The sequence below is a fragment of the Uloborus diversus genome, chromosome 1, assembly GCF_026930045.1.
Source record: "Uloborus diversus isolate 005 chromosome 1, Udiv.v.3.1, whole genome shotgun sequence".
NCBI lineage: Eukaryota > Metazoa > Arthropoda > Arachnida > Araneae > Uloboridae > Uloborus > Uloborus diversus.
Window position 1 is genome coordinate 104,466,462 of NC_072731.1, and position 13,254 is coordinate 104,479,715.

At 31.6% G+C, this 13,254-nt stretch overlaps 1 protein-coding gene across 2 annotated transcripts in view; it reads right to left on the reverse strand.

The window, feature by feature from the left end:
• Window positions 1-2,109: 2,109 nt before the first annotated feature.
• LOC129231201 (uncharacterized) overlaps window positions 2,110-13,254 on the reverse strand; it is a 175,412-nt gene continuing 164,267 nt past the window's right edge. For both annotated transcript variants that reach the window (XM_054865458.1, XM_054865450.1), the window contains 3 exons: window positions 11,228-11,248; window positions 8,780-8,839; window positions 2,110-2,535 (listed from right to left, as the gene is read on the reverse strand). In XM_054865458.1, coding sequence (XP_054721433.1) covers window positions 2,299-2,535; window positions 8,780-8,839; window positions 11,228-11,248 — 318 coding nt within the window. In that variant the 3' untranslated portion in view covers window positions 2,110-2,298. The remainder of the gene's footprint in view (window positions 2,536-8,779; window positions 8,840-11,227; window positions 11,249-13,254) is intronic.

A 13,254-nucleotide genomic window follows, 5' to 3' on the forward strand; every position in this document is an offset into this window, starting at 1 on the left:
AATGGAATTCGGCTGTTATTTTATTTATTTATTTTATTATTATTATTATTATTATTATTATTTGATAGAGCGTGCGTTCGGCTATACTCTAGCCGAACTACAGTTAGGGGCCTGCCCGGGATATCTGCCATTATAGCTAATTTAGATTAATATCACACATTACATGTAGCTATAACATACAATAGATAACACACGTAAGGCAATAAATGCGAAGGAAACGCTCCTTGGTGTTTCGACTCCTTTATAAAGGCTACAGTTATTATTCATATAAATTGACTATTAATTGAAGAGTTTCTCTCTCTCTCTCTCTCTCTTTTAAGCTTCGACTCCGTTTAGAAAACAGAGCGTAATGTGAGCAAAAAAAAAACGATTAGATTTAAAAATTCAGTCCTTAAGCTGCCTTTTTGTGCAGAAAAACGTTTCCTTTATATGGTAAAACTAAGATTATTCTTCTAACAGTGTTCGACCTTTTGTATAAATAAAAAGTTTTTACTCTAAATTGAAATTAGGTGTTTCATCCAGTAAACCTTTAATTATTTATTAAAATACGAATTAATTAATATGATAATTAACATAATTAAAATTATAATTAACTTCATAAGTAAGATGTCATTTTCTTCCCCTCTGCTTTCGGCGAAAATTAAACAAACAATTGCTTTGTGTCTACGTTTGAAAAATTACACTTAATAAACGGACTCAGTTCAACTGATTTTGATTTTGTTTTTTAACTGTTTGATTATGAGAAAAGCATATGCTGGCATCCAAGTCGTGAAAAAATTCCGAAACGTTACTGATTATATCTGTGAAACGTTGCGATATTTCACGGGTTTTCACCTATTTCCCAGTAAAATCAAGTATCTTTGCAAAAAGGTTTCATTAACTGCTTCAAATTGTACGAATGCAGATTACTTACTGGAGTAAAAATTATATTTAATTACCAGTTTTAAGATTAACTGAGCGTATTTATCAAGTGTATCGTCTTCAGTTCGATTACGACCCATCCAGATCCCAATGAGAGCGAATAAGTCTCAGGATAGCTGCAACTTTGACTATATTTGCATTGATGCTTCTAGAGCTTACTTAGTAAGTCTGGAAGATTCTAATCAATTGTACAGGGTATATTCAGTAAATTACTGCCCATTAGCCAGGGCTAAAGCATAAATACGTGAAATACACCGCCAACTCAGTCATTTCCAATCTTATTTATTATTTCTCTAGCCTGTTTTTTTCAGTGACTACGCAAGATCTTCCTTTTTCCTAAACCATTTTCCATGTCTTACGAATAAATTTTAAGCGTTTGACGCTGGCTAATAACAAAACATAGACCCATAGTCGCTTTAACTTTTCTTTTGTCAAAAAACTTTATTTTTTGCTGTTTTTTTATTACATATTGCTTCAAGGAATAGCATTCGAAATGGAAAACATCAAGGTGTCGTGCTGATAATTAGAATGGCGTCAGTTCGAATCCGTGCCAATAAATATCGTTTCAATTTTTATTTATTTATTTTATTTATTTATTTTTTTTTTCCGTCAGAGTGTCCCATAGGCACGATTGTATTTGCACAACACGTTTTTTCCCATGCACAATTACTGCTTTTCAAGGAAATAAAAACTTTTAATGATACTTATGTTTGCATTGACGATACGTAAAACCAAAAAGTGAGCAATGGTCATTGTATTTACAGGGGTTTTGTTACTGATGTCTTCAAATTACATGCCTTCTTTTGTGCCAATATCCGTTTACTTTTATTTATTCTTCGTCATAACGTCCTTTCTTTGAAATTTTTAAAGAGTGGGTTGCCACATGAAACGATTTAAAGCACAGTGCCGAGATCCGCACGGGTTCCCTAGTTAAGTAATAAATTTTGTAACCAAAATTAATCAAATATTTCGGAATAACGTTCAAGAAAAATGTTTACTGATGAATAAAAAGACAGTTTAAAGAATTGTATTTTTTTTTCAATTGATATTCAATTTTTTTCTTCACTTCTCTGTACAAAAATAATTGACTTTTCCCTGTTCAGTCTGATTTTTTCAGAATTCAATGATATTAAATAAAATTTATTTGAAAATCTTAAAATTATAAAAAGATAAAAGCGTACAGTGCAGAATAGATTTATTTTACCTTTTTCTCATTTTCGAGATCATTAGTGCATATTTCAACAAATATTTGTAAATCAAGCTTTGATCATACATAAGGGAAATGATAATGCGTTGCGTAAACAGAAAAATTGTCTCACAAATCGAGTTCAGAATATTGAATTTCCCCCCAACCGTGATATCTAATGGTAATTTTCATTAGTCTACATCGTAGTCACCCTCGTATTCGAAGCTGACGTCATCAGAAGCATACGTTTCTTCCTCCAGCACAATATCTATGGATTTATCATCAGTGTAATTTGAAGATACGTTTCCCTTGGGCTGTGGCTTATTAGGAAGCTGAATTAGTTCCACAGAGTTCGAGTCGTGTTCATGCCACTCCAAGGAATTATCCTCCTCACTGGAACTCGAAATACTACGTTTACCTCGACCAATCTAGCAAAAGAAAAGATGACTTTAAAGGTATACATTTTAAGAAATAGGTACAGCTAGGAAAGTTTGCGCACAATTCAACAGAATATTGGAGAAAAAAATTATTTATCAATGTTTTACAAAACTATTTATGTATGACTCAAACATTATTTATAGGTTTTGTATTTTCATTGCACGGTTGCTGTTACGCATTAATGTAATGCATGAGTTGTAGCCAAACCAATAGAGCTTCTTTGCCCAATCTGTTCTTATACGGTTGGAGAAATTGCGCACATGGGTAGGAGAGATTACTCTTAATAACAACTATACAATAAGTTGTTAACATGAAGTACTATGCTTAAAATGACATAATTATAAGGTTTTTGTATACAACCATTGTTATAGTAGGAGTAAATATTTTAGCCTATCATAAATGAACCAGAAAATGCACAACTTTTAGAAAAGACGTAAACTTGTAATTTAAGAAAAAAAATCAAAGAAACAAAGCAAGGCGCGTCAGAAAATTTGCAAAGTTACATTAAGTTACTTTATAACTTGTTTAACTTAAAATTTGTCCATTTTACTTTTACAATACAAACTAACCAATAAGCCGCGTAAACTCTCCTACCATGTAGACGAATGAGAACAGTGCGTCATCTGTGCTGTAGGAGATAACTAAACTTAGATAAATAAACTTTATCTCTCCTATTTCGGTAGGAGAGATTGCGCGGTCTTTTATTGAAATAAGGCAGCTAGCTTCTAGAAAGAACTACTGATTCTAGCAATGTTCGTCTGAAGAAGTAGCTTAATAAGAAACAGTTTAATAAAAATTATTTTTCTTCCTTTCTATCACTTAACATTTAGAAAAAAAGTATTAAAACTTTCGCACATAGCTTGGTTAAACAGCGCAAAGTAGCAATATTTTATCTCCAACGCTCTGAACAACCAACATGCCCTTTCATCTGCAGACTCGAACACTGTTCGTATATAACTAGGATGAAGTCTGTGCACGCTTAGTCAACTTTTACCCCCTAAACCCTTTTGTGCACAATCTCTATTCGCTTTACCCTAAAGAGTTAATGAAAACATTTCGCAGTAAGGAAAAAAAATATGAAGCTTCAAGAATAATACTTACGGTTTTCACGGAAATTCTCAGAACAACGACTCGGAAGAAAACCCAAACGCGTTATTTTCTAAGATATATTTGGACTGTCATAGACTAGTTTTGTACTATGTTGAGGCCTAAGAAATTCAAACGCAGGTTCTCGGTTAAGCAATGTTTTATCTCAAATATATGTATCTCCCTAAAGGTTCTCTGTAAGGGAATTTTTCAAAAATCAGCAATACGTGTTTGTAACCCTACAAAGTTTCGATGCTGCGATTAGTCGTTAAAAAATCAAAAACAAAAAATTATTTGTGGACGGTCTCTTACTAGCCACGTACTTCCTAAAAATCATTACTATTGGATTTGTGATGTCATTCGAAATTTTTCCAACATTCAATTGTAATTCTTTTATATGAGTGTCCACATAAACTTGGCAATGAAATTTTGAAGGCTAAAAATTGCTTTTTGGGAAAAAAAAAAAAACTTTTTTTTTTTTTTTTTGTATTTTAATATATTTTTTAAAGAGCGCAATGCTTTTATTTCCAATTTCCGCAAGGTGTTTCTTATTAGGTTGTCAAGTTCTCTAAAATGTTGGTAACGTTTATTAGAAAGCAATGCCTTTGTTATGAGCCGAAAACAAGTGAAGGAAATTGGCATTCTCGAGACTTAACAAAAATACATTGAGTAATTATCCACAACATGTCATACCAATTTGATATTTACAGTAGGGTGGGTCGAAAAATTGATTTCTTTATTTTGGAATCGCGTTATCTCTCAAAAGTTGTAGTTTAGTATCCTCAATCAGGGAAAAATAATTTAAAAAATCTAAGTTGACATCTTCAGTTCCCGCATGAGAGAATGAAACTTTGAAAAAATATGTTAAAAATTGACATGTTCAGAAAATAATAAAATTATTATTATTATTTTTGCATTTTTTATAATGCAACAGCCATAAATTGTCAGTATGTACCGCAGTTTGAAATTAAAAATATTTTATAGCTTTTACATAAGATTTTTAGTTTGCGCATACGCCTTAGATTGGGCAGGAGATTTTAGCCCAATTTAAGACGTATGCTCAAACGAAAGATCTTATGTAAAAAGCCATATATATATATATATATATATATATATATATATATATATATATATATATATATATATATATATATATATATATATATATATATATATATATATATATATATATATATATATATATATATACAGTGGCTCCCAAAAGTGTTCGTACACCTGCAAATTTTACTGAAATAGGACCCTCTCCATTTGTTAGAATTAATATTTCGGAATAGGTATTTAAATATAAGATCTATGATCAATTTTCAACGAAACTACATGACATTTTTTAAAAAAATATCAAAACTTAATTTTTTAAAAATCAAAAACCAAAAAGTGCCGGAAATTTTATGTCACAAAAGTCTTCGTACACTTGAAAAAATGTCTATATATTATTGAATAATCTAACTTTTTATTAAGTTACTATTTAGTAGAATATCATGCAATATCAACAACACCTTTCAAACGCCTGAGAATAAATTTCATTCTTTTTTCTTCCTTTTTTTGCGTAATTTCAACCATACTTTGAGTTTTACTGTTTCTAGCTCTAATTTCGTTTCAAAGCCGCATTTTCGTAATCTAGCCACCAGATATCTCTAAATATGTTACTTTAAGTTCAAATCTGGAGATTTAAGGGGTATTTTCTAAACTTTAGGACAATTTTTGAGGCACTAGACGCAAACGTTGAAAACCGTATGCTTCTTAGCGTTATCTTAATAAAAAAACAAAGTTGTTTCCGATAGCCAAATTTTTGGCTAAGAGTTTGAAATTGGTTTTTAAAACATTTAAACGAACTGCATTAATCATTATTTCATCAAAAAATTCCAAATTACCAAGTCCTAATGCTGATATACACCCTCGCATACACCGTCCTGATTAACTGGTCCAACTAAGTTCTTAAGATTAAGTTCCTAATTTTTTCTTCTACTTACAATTATGCAACAATTTATCCAAAAATGTTAAATTTATTTTTATCTGAAAGTAAAACGTAATTCCCAAACGTTTTGAGCTTATTTATCATTGATTTTGCGACGAAAAGCGTAAGCTTTCTGTTTTTCTCACGGCCAAGAAAATTTCTGCGGGAAGAGGTCCCATTTAATCCAGCTAATAAGAGAAATTGGCGAACAATTTTAGGGGAAATTGAAATGTAAAAATTTTCATTTAACTATACAGAAACTTTTACAGCACTTAAATGCGTGTTTTTCATAAATTTTTTAACTGTAAATCTCCGATCACGCTGTGTCAACTTCTCCGGTTGACCCATTCTTACCTTCTTTTCGGTCCGGTTCTTTTCTTTAAAGCATTTTATCAAGCACTTTACTATAGAATGGAATAAAATACCTAAATTAGAGACATTTCAAACCAATTTAGCGCTACTGTGATGAAAAAAATCAAATTTCGAATGGTGCTTGTGGCTTTTTACGAATAACAGCCATTTTAAAGTAACAAGCACAATATTAAGGAATAAATAAACAAGAAATTCAAGCCAAATGATTTTTAAGGGACAATGCAAAAATAATAAAAAAAAACGACATATGATAGTTTTAATCACGAATTCATTCGAAAATATTTGAGTGTACGATGACTTTTGTGGCGTATTATTTCTCTGTCTTTTCGTTTTTTGACTCATTTCAAAAAGAAGATCCGTCAATATTTTTTAAAAACTACAGAGTTTTATTTAGAATAACATAGGAATGATGTAAAAAAATATTGGACTTCATATTCGAATTCAGTTTTGCGTTATTTTGGTTTTACTAAAAAATTTCAAGGTGTACGAACACTTTTGGGAGCCACTATATATATATATATATATATATATATATATATATATATATATATATATATATATATATATATATATATATATATATATATATATATATATATATATATATATATATATTGTATTCAAACGACGCTGTATTCTGTCAATTTATGGCTGTTGCATTATAAAAACCTTAAAAAAAAAACAATCTTATTATTTTTTGAAAAATTCAATGTTTAGCATATGTTGTCAAATTGTCAGACTTATGCGCAATTGAAGATGTCAACTTAGATACATTTTTTTCTTTTAATTTTCCCCAATTGACCACACTAAACTACAACTTTTGAGAGGTAATGCGATTCCGAAATTTAAAAAAAAAATTTATTTTTTCGACCCACCCTAATTTACAGCTCCCATCTTTTTATGATCTGGGGTTATCAAAAAAATCTTTTCTCTTTCTTTCATTTGCTGTTAGTCTCCAAAATGCATGCGTGGTTAAATTTTACTTGAAACATGAGCCGAAGTATATTCTCTGCGACAAAGGTTACAGAAAACAATGAAAATAACCGAATAGTTTTCTAAAACTAATTTCATGACAGTTATATTTTAAGTTCTGGACGGTTTTCCCCGAGAACTCTACAATTTACAATTAAAGAAAGAAACATGAAATATGGTTGTTATTTATTTTAAATTATACATAGTGCTTTGAATGTCAAACTAAGATAAGTACTTTTTACACAAAATAAGACTTACTACCAAACGGCATGACATTGAGGGTCAAGGATCTGGACGAAATTCTGGATTTCAGTCAATTTCTTCTAGATATGAACCCAGGTAAAGCGATTTGACTGCATAACTCCTAGTTCGACCGAAACAGGGGTTCAAAGTTTCTAGTTTGCCTCTAGAAAAACAATGGTTTTTCCTTTGAAATTAACATTTTCTTGATATTGCATTGCAGTATCGCCTAACTGAATGTATTGACAGTATAGAATAAATTTCACCGCTCCTACGTTGTACTAACAAGAGACGCGTCTGATGTTAGGAGAGCAAATATAGTTCCAAAGTTTCAAATTCCACAGAAAACTCAATAGCAGTTCTAGAGTCAAACAAGCAAATTCAGACATTCCTTGTAGCTGAAAGAACATATCAAATTAGAGCGCTCAAACTATTTTTCGAGGCTCATATCTAGTACGAATTGACCTAAATCCAGTAGGCTATCCAGATTTGTGACGATCAAGTTCTTGCTGTTGGAACCACACTGATTTGCAGAACTGCGGTATTTGCAATGGCGTTTTCAATGAATTTTGAAACTTTGGGACAATATCTACCCTCCCAAGACATCCGTCGCCTCTAGTCAACGAGGGGGGTGAGGGGAGGGATTTATTCTATGTTGTTAATGCATTCAATTGGCTCATACTGCAATGCAAATGTAAGAAAGAGTTTAAAAAAAAGTTTGATTTCAAAGGAAAAACCACTGTTTTTCTGGACTCAATTCCAACTTTGGACCCCCATTGCAGACGAACTAGGGCCCATGCAGTCAAACCATTTTACCTGGGTTCATATCTAGTGTGAACTTACCTACATCCAGAATTTCGTCCAGATCTGTGACCATCTAGGTCGTGCCTTTTGTTAGTATGGTAATGGCACCAGTCACAGACATGTTTAAGACTTTGCTCTCAGGTTAACTCAATTTTCTGGGCCTTTTTATTTATTTAGACTTTTTAAATTATTTTTCTCTCATGCAACTACATTTCATCTAATGCTTGGATTCTTCTGGATCCTCTGAATTTAACTTTAGCTAGTTAATTCTGTTTTTATTTGCTCAATTTCGAAAAAAAATCCAACCCCCAGTAACAGAAACTGAAATGTCAGATGGAGATCAGACACCAATATGATGATACACAATAACAGACAAGATGAGGAAAGGATGAGTAATAGACAAAATTCCATTTTTCTCTTCAAAATGTGTAAAAGTTCTTAATTTTTAGAACTAAAGCCTTAATAAATTCAAATGAACCTGAAACACCAGATGTTCTCATGGTACTGTTCAAAACCTTTCACCACTGCCTTGGTCCTTACCAACTGGCTCAAAAAATTCACTCTGATAACACCAGATGGTTGCATCGTATTCATGAGCCACAACAACATCAGTTTTACCCGCCGAAAGAGCTTATTATTTAAATCTAAACTTATTATTGTATTTTACTGAACCCTTGTCTCTTAGTTGTGACCTTACTCTATATGCATAAATACATACTTTTTTTTAATTTTAGGTTTATTGACTTGTTATAGTCTTCATCAACAAAAAAACCTTATATACATACCGCACAGTTTTGTTCCAAGCAAATGGCCTGCGTGTAAGATACATTTGTCGGAATGGCTGCCTGAAATATAAAAAAAAAACATGAAATTAATTCCTTTTTTCCTCTGGTGAAGAAATATCCGCCATTACAGCTAAATTTAAATGCATTTTAAAAGCTCTCGCAAATAGTAGCAACGTTTTCTCAGAAATCGCATAACTCTGTTTTGTTTCTCTGTATGCTAATAGAAAATATTTCCTCAGTGAAACATCAAAACTTTTACCCTATTCGTAGACGTGGTTTTATTACAAAACGGTTAACAGTAGCGTACTTTGAAGACAACCATGAAACGGTACTCTTGGGATCGAGATAACTTTTATGATACCCTAATAAACCAAGCCCTATGCCAAGCAGTCATCCCCAGCACCTTCCAAAAAGTCTGCTCGTGTCATGAGCGAAATCAACGGGAAAGTTAGAAAGCGAAACCTAGTAATAAGCTATAAATTACGGCCTTATAACTGGATCTAAGACTGAATTGCAAGAAAATACCGAACAGATCGTTTGTCTAATTTCTAGGTGGTGCAGCACCTTGTTTGTGAACCTTTCGCTGGAATGCTGATGCGTTTTAGCTACCAGTGCGAAGATAATGTCAAGTTCTTTATAATGATTTTTTCCGCCATCTCTGTTTTGGCTATACCAGACTGACTATCGCAACCGGGAAACGCCCAAAATGTCGCGAGACAAACTATCGCGGCCAAAATGTCGCCGGTCTGTTGTCGATCATTCAATCGGGACGAATAATTTAAATTCACGAGGATGCTTTTTACCATAAAAGTTGCGAAAGAATGTTAATTGCCTTTCAAAATGAGTTTCTTGAAAATTTCGAAACATATTCTACTGTCTTAGTTCGTAAATGTCAGCTATATTCCATAAACTAAATGGTATACAGAAAAACATACGTTTCCTTATTTGCATTAGCTTATTTCATGTGACTCACTACCTACCGTAAAACAAATAGATCTGTAGCACACGACACGGCTAATTGAGAGGAGGATTTCAAGACTTGTTTTCCAAATATATTACCCTAATAAGTTTTTTAAATTTTAGAAGATGATTTTAGAAATGCTACTGATGATTTTGGTTTATTTTAAATTCTTTTGTTCTTTTTTTTTCCTTTGAATAAAATAACGTAGTTGCATTCTGGATAAGAGTATGCACATTTCATGTTAGAAAATATGTACTATGGCATCTTCTTCGGGATTTCTTTCAATTTCTTTTGCTCGGCAGTTTAAAAAAATATGTCTGTCATAAAAATTTTGATTGACTGTACACATTTAACTACTGATTAAAAGTTTAGAAACAATTATTATTTCAGTTCCTTAATTTTTATTTATTTATTTTTTCTTTTCAATAAAGATCACCTTTTCCATTGTAGATTAAGGTACAAGTATTGTACACTAAATTATCTAAGTCCAATTTTCTTTTTCAGAGTTGAGTGTTTTAACTATTTTTTAATATTAAGACTAAACACGAGTCACGTGCCACATTTCTTTATCTTTCTTTTTTTTCTGTTCGATACACATTTTCAACAACTTTCATGCAAAATACATATTAAATATTAACCCCAGAGTAAGTAATTTTATTATTGTTTGAAAAACAAATGTCAAGATTTAAGGAGAATAATACCGTTCTTTGAAAAAATTCTTTTTTTTTCTTTTTCTTGCAGCAGCGCTTTTCTCCTTCTGTATTGTCAGTACGAACGTGCTAGTAATTGATACATTTAAATCCCCAATTTTAATGAGTTTTTTCACCATTGTAAATTCTTTTTAGACAAAAAAAATGAATGATTTCTGCTTAAAATGAAATATCAATTAGCATCGTTCTTTTAAACAGCTTTACAACAAGTAAAAAAATTAATTGGAATAGCATGAATGTAGGGGACGAAATATTCCTTAGCATGCAATGTTGCAATAAAATTCTCCTTTCGATTTTGTTAAGAATTATTTTTGAAGTCCCCCCCCCCCTAATATTTAAGAAAGTCGACATCCCCAGAGATTTGCTTTCATCAAAACGCGTAATCAAAACATATATTGAGCCTTACTTAAAGAAGCTTAAACTTATCCAACCGTTAATTGTTTAACGGTTTTTGCACAGCTAAACGGTTAACGATTTTAAAAGTAAAATCTAACCCATGGTATTTTTTTTTTCGTAAGAAAGATAAAAATAAATCTTTTTTTTTACATAATAAAACGTGCCTGTTTTTTTTTTTTTTTCAGAAGAAACATTTTATTGAAAACGGTAAAAATATATTACCAGGGGGAAAACAATTTAAAATAAGAAGTATTCTTAAATTAGACACTAAATGCTTTTCAAACACCTTCTTTTGAAGCAAAACCCCTTTTCTGTGAAATACGCATTCATGTATATTAGTTTAACGATAATTAGATGAACAACTAAAAGTTTTGTACTTACTGCGTTAACACAGGTTTGTAACTGAAAAATAAAAAGTAAAAATATATCAGGAAAACAAAAAAGGAAAATTGAATTCATCGCATTTACTTCATTTGAAATCTAATGTAAATTTCATTCGCTGTAAGCTTATTTTGTACTCTAACAGTTTTGAATAAAGTAGTTTTGAGTTAATCAAGTAAACACTTCGAAAAAAAATTGCGATCAAGTTAATTTGCCGTACTTCCGCTATTGCATTAGAGACTGAAAATTTGTTTTTAACGCTGCTTTTGCTTACGTTATCTCCGAATCTAAATAAATTCCTTTACTTTTATTCTAAATTATGCAGTAAGACAAATATTAAAAATAAAAATATGCGTACCCAATTATACAAAAAAAATGTACGTTTTGAACAACATAGTTTAATTTAAATTATTAAAAAGGCACTGTTTTAAAGTTAAAAAAAAAGCGATAAATTAAAGGACTCGGGGCAAGAATGTGATATGCCACATGATGTGTAGTTTCAGTGGGCCAATTGCAAACTTATAAAAAAATATTTGTAGAATTTATCAAAGGTATTATGCATTATATATTCTGCAATACTAAAACCATATATATTTTTCTCCAAATGACATTCTATTGTCATTTTAATTTTAGTTATGAGAAACAAAAAATTTGGATCGAAAAGTCACTCCTAATGGCTTGTCACATTTCCGTCCCTAGCCCTTCAATTAGAAAAGGTGACGCAGAAAGTAAGAAGATTATGTTTACGGTGGTTCTTTGTGTTAAGGCATCGTTGACGAAATTTGATAAAAAAATTAACTCTTTGCTTTTTTTCTTTTCTGAAATGGAATGTTCCCTTACATCTCTTCTAAGAATGGAGTCTCAAATGTATGTTTGTAACTGGAGTGCGGCTCGACCGTCCCGCTGTCGTTAGCTTCAGAGGTTCTTAGTAGAACACCAGAAAAAACTACGCTCAGAATATCCTTTTTTTTTCTCATTAATGTTTACTCAAAAGCCTTCTTTTTGATTGAGTCATTCCACGTCAAGTGACCTAGGGGTCCCCACTCAGCCATCTCCGATTTGGATTAAATTTTAAAGAGGAGTAGATATGCCTTTGAAACTAATCTATAAATTTTCAGCTTCCTAGATGCAAATCCTGAAGATCTAGGATCTCCGAAAAATGTGATCTGAGATGGCGGATTAGCTTTTGGTGCCAAATTGCCAAGTTTACACCAAGTTTACAGGAAATGTTATTGCACTGGAAGCCTGAAATTTTAGGCGCTTAAAGTATGCTTGATCGTTAGTATATTCAAGTACTTTTGTGAATTTGAGCTCGTTAGAATTTGTATGGCATGCGCGTGAACTTACGAAAAAGCGCGATGGGAAAAAATTTCAAATGCTCGTACTGCATGATTCCATTGTAAAAGTGCTTGTTTTTAATGGATTATAGTTACAGAGCTTAAATATCTACTTTCTAGAAGATATTGTGATTCAAAGTGGCTATCAAAACCGTTCAAGTGAAAAATAGCCCATTTTCAAAGCGCTATAGCTCAAGTTTGTCACCTTCCATCTTGTTTTCGTTTATACCATTAGAAAGAACACATTTTTTTTTCCAAAATAAGTTTTTTTTTTTTTTTTTTTTTTTTTTTTTTTGATGATGTTCTTTCGAATAAGGATAAAAAAACGAGCTTGAACTGATATCCGTCATGACGAATTGCCTTGTTACATCTCATATTACGTGACATTTTATAACCCTGGAAGCCTGAAATTTTAGGAGCTTTAAGTACTTTTGGTTGACAACACGTTGTAGTATTTTTGTGAATTTGAGTTCATTAACTTTTGTGTAGCACGTATGCAAAATCTTGACAAAACGCAGCAGATAAACTTTTTCCTGGATTTTAGAATGTCATCAATTCTAAACAAAAATGATTCAAATGCTCGAACTTTGTAATTCTATTGTCAATATGCATGTTTTTAACGGAATATAGTTGCAGAGCATGAATATTGATTTTCTAAGATATATTGGCATCCAAAGTGGCTATCAAAAT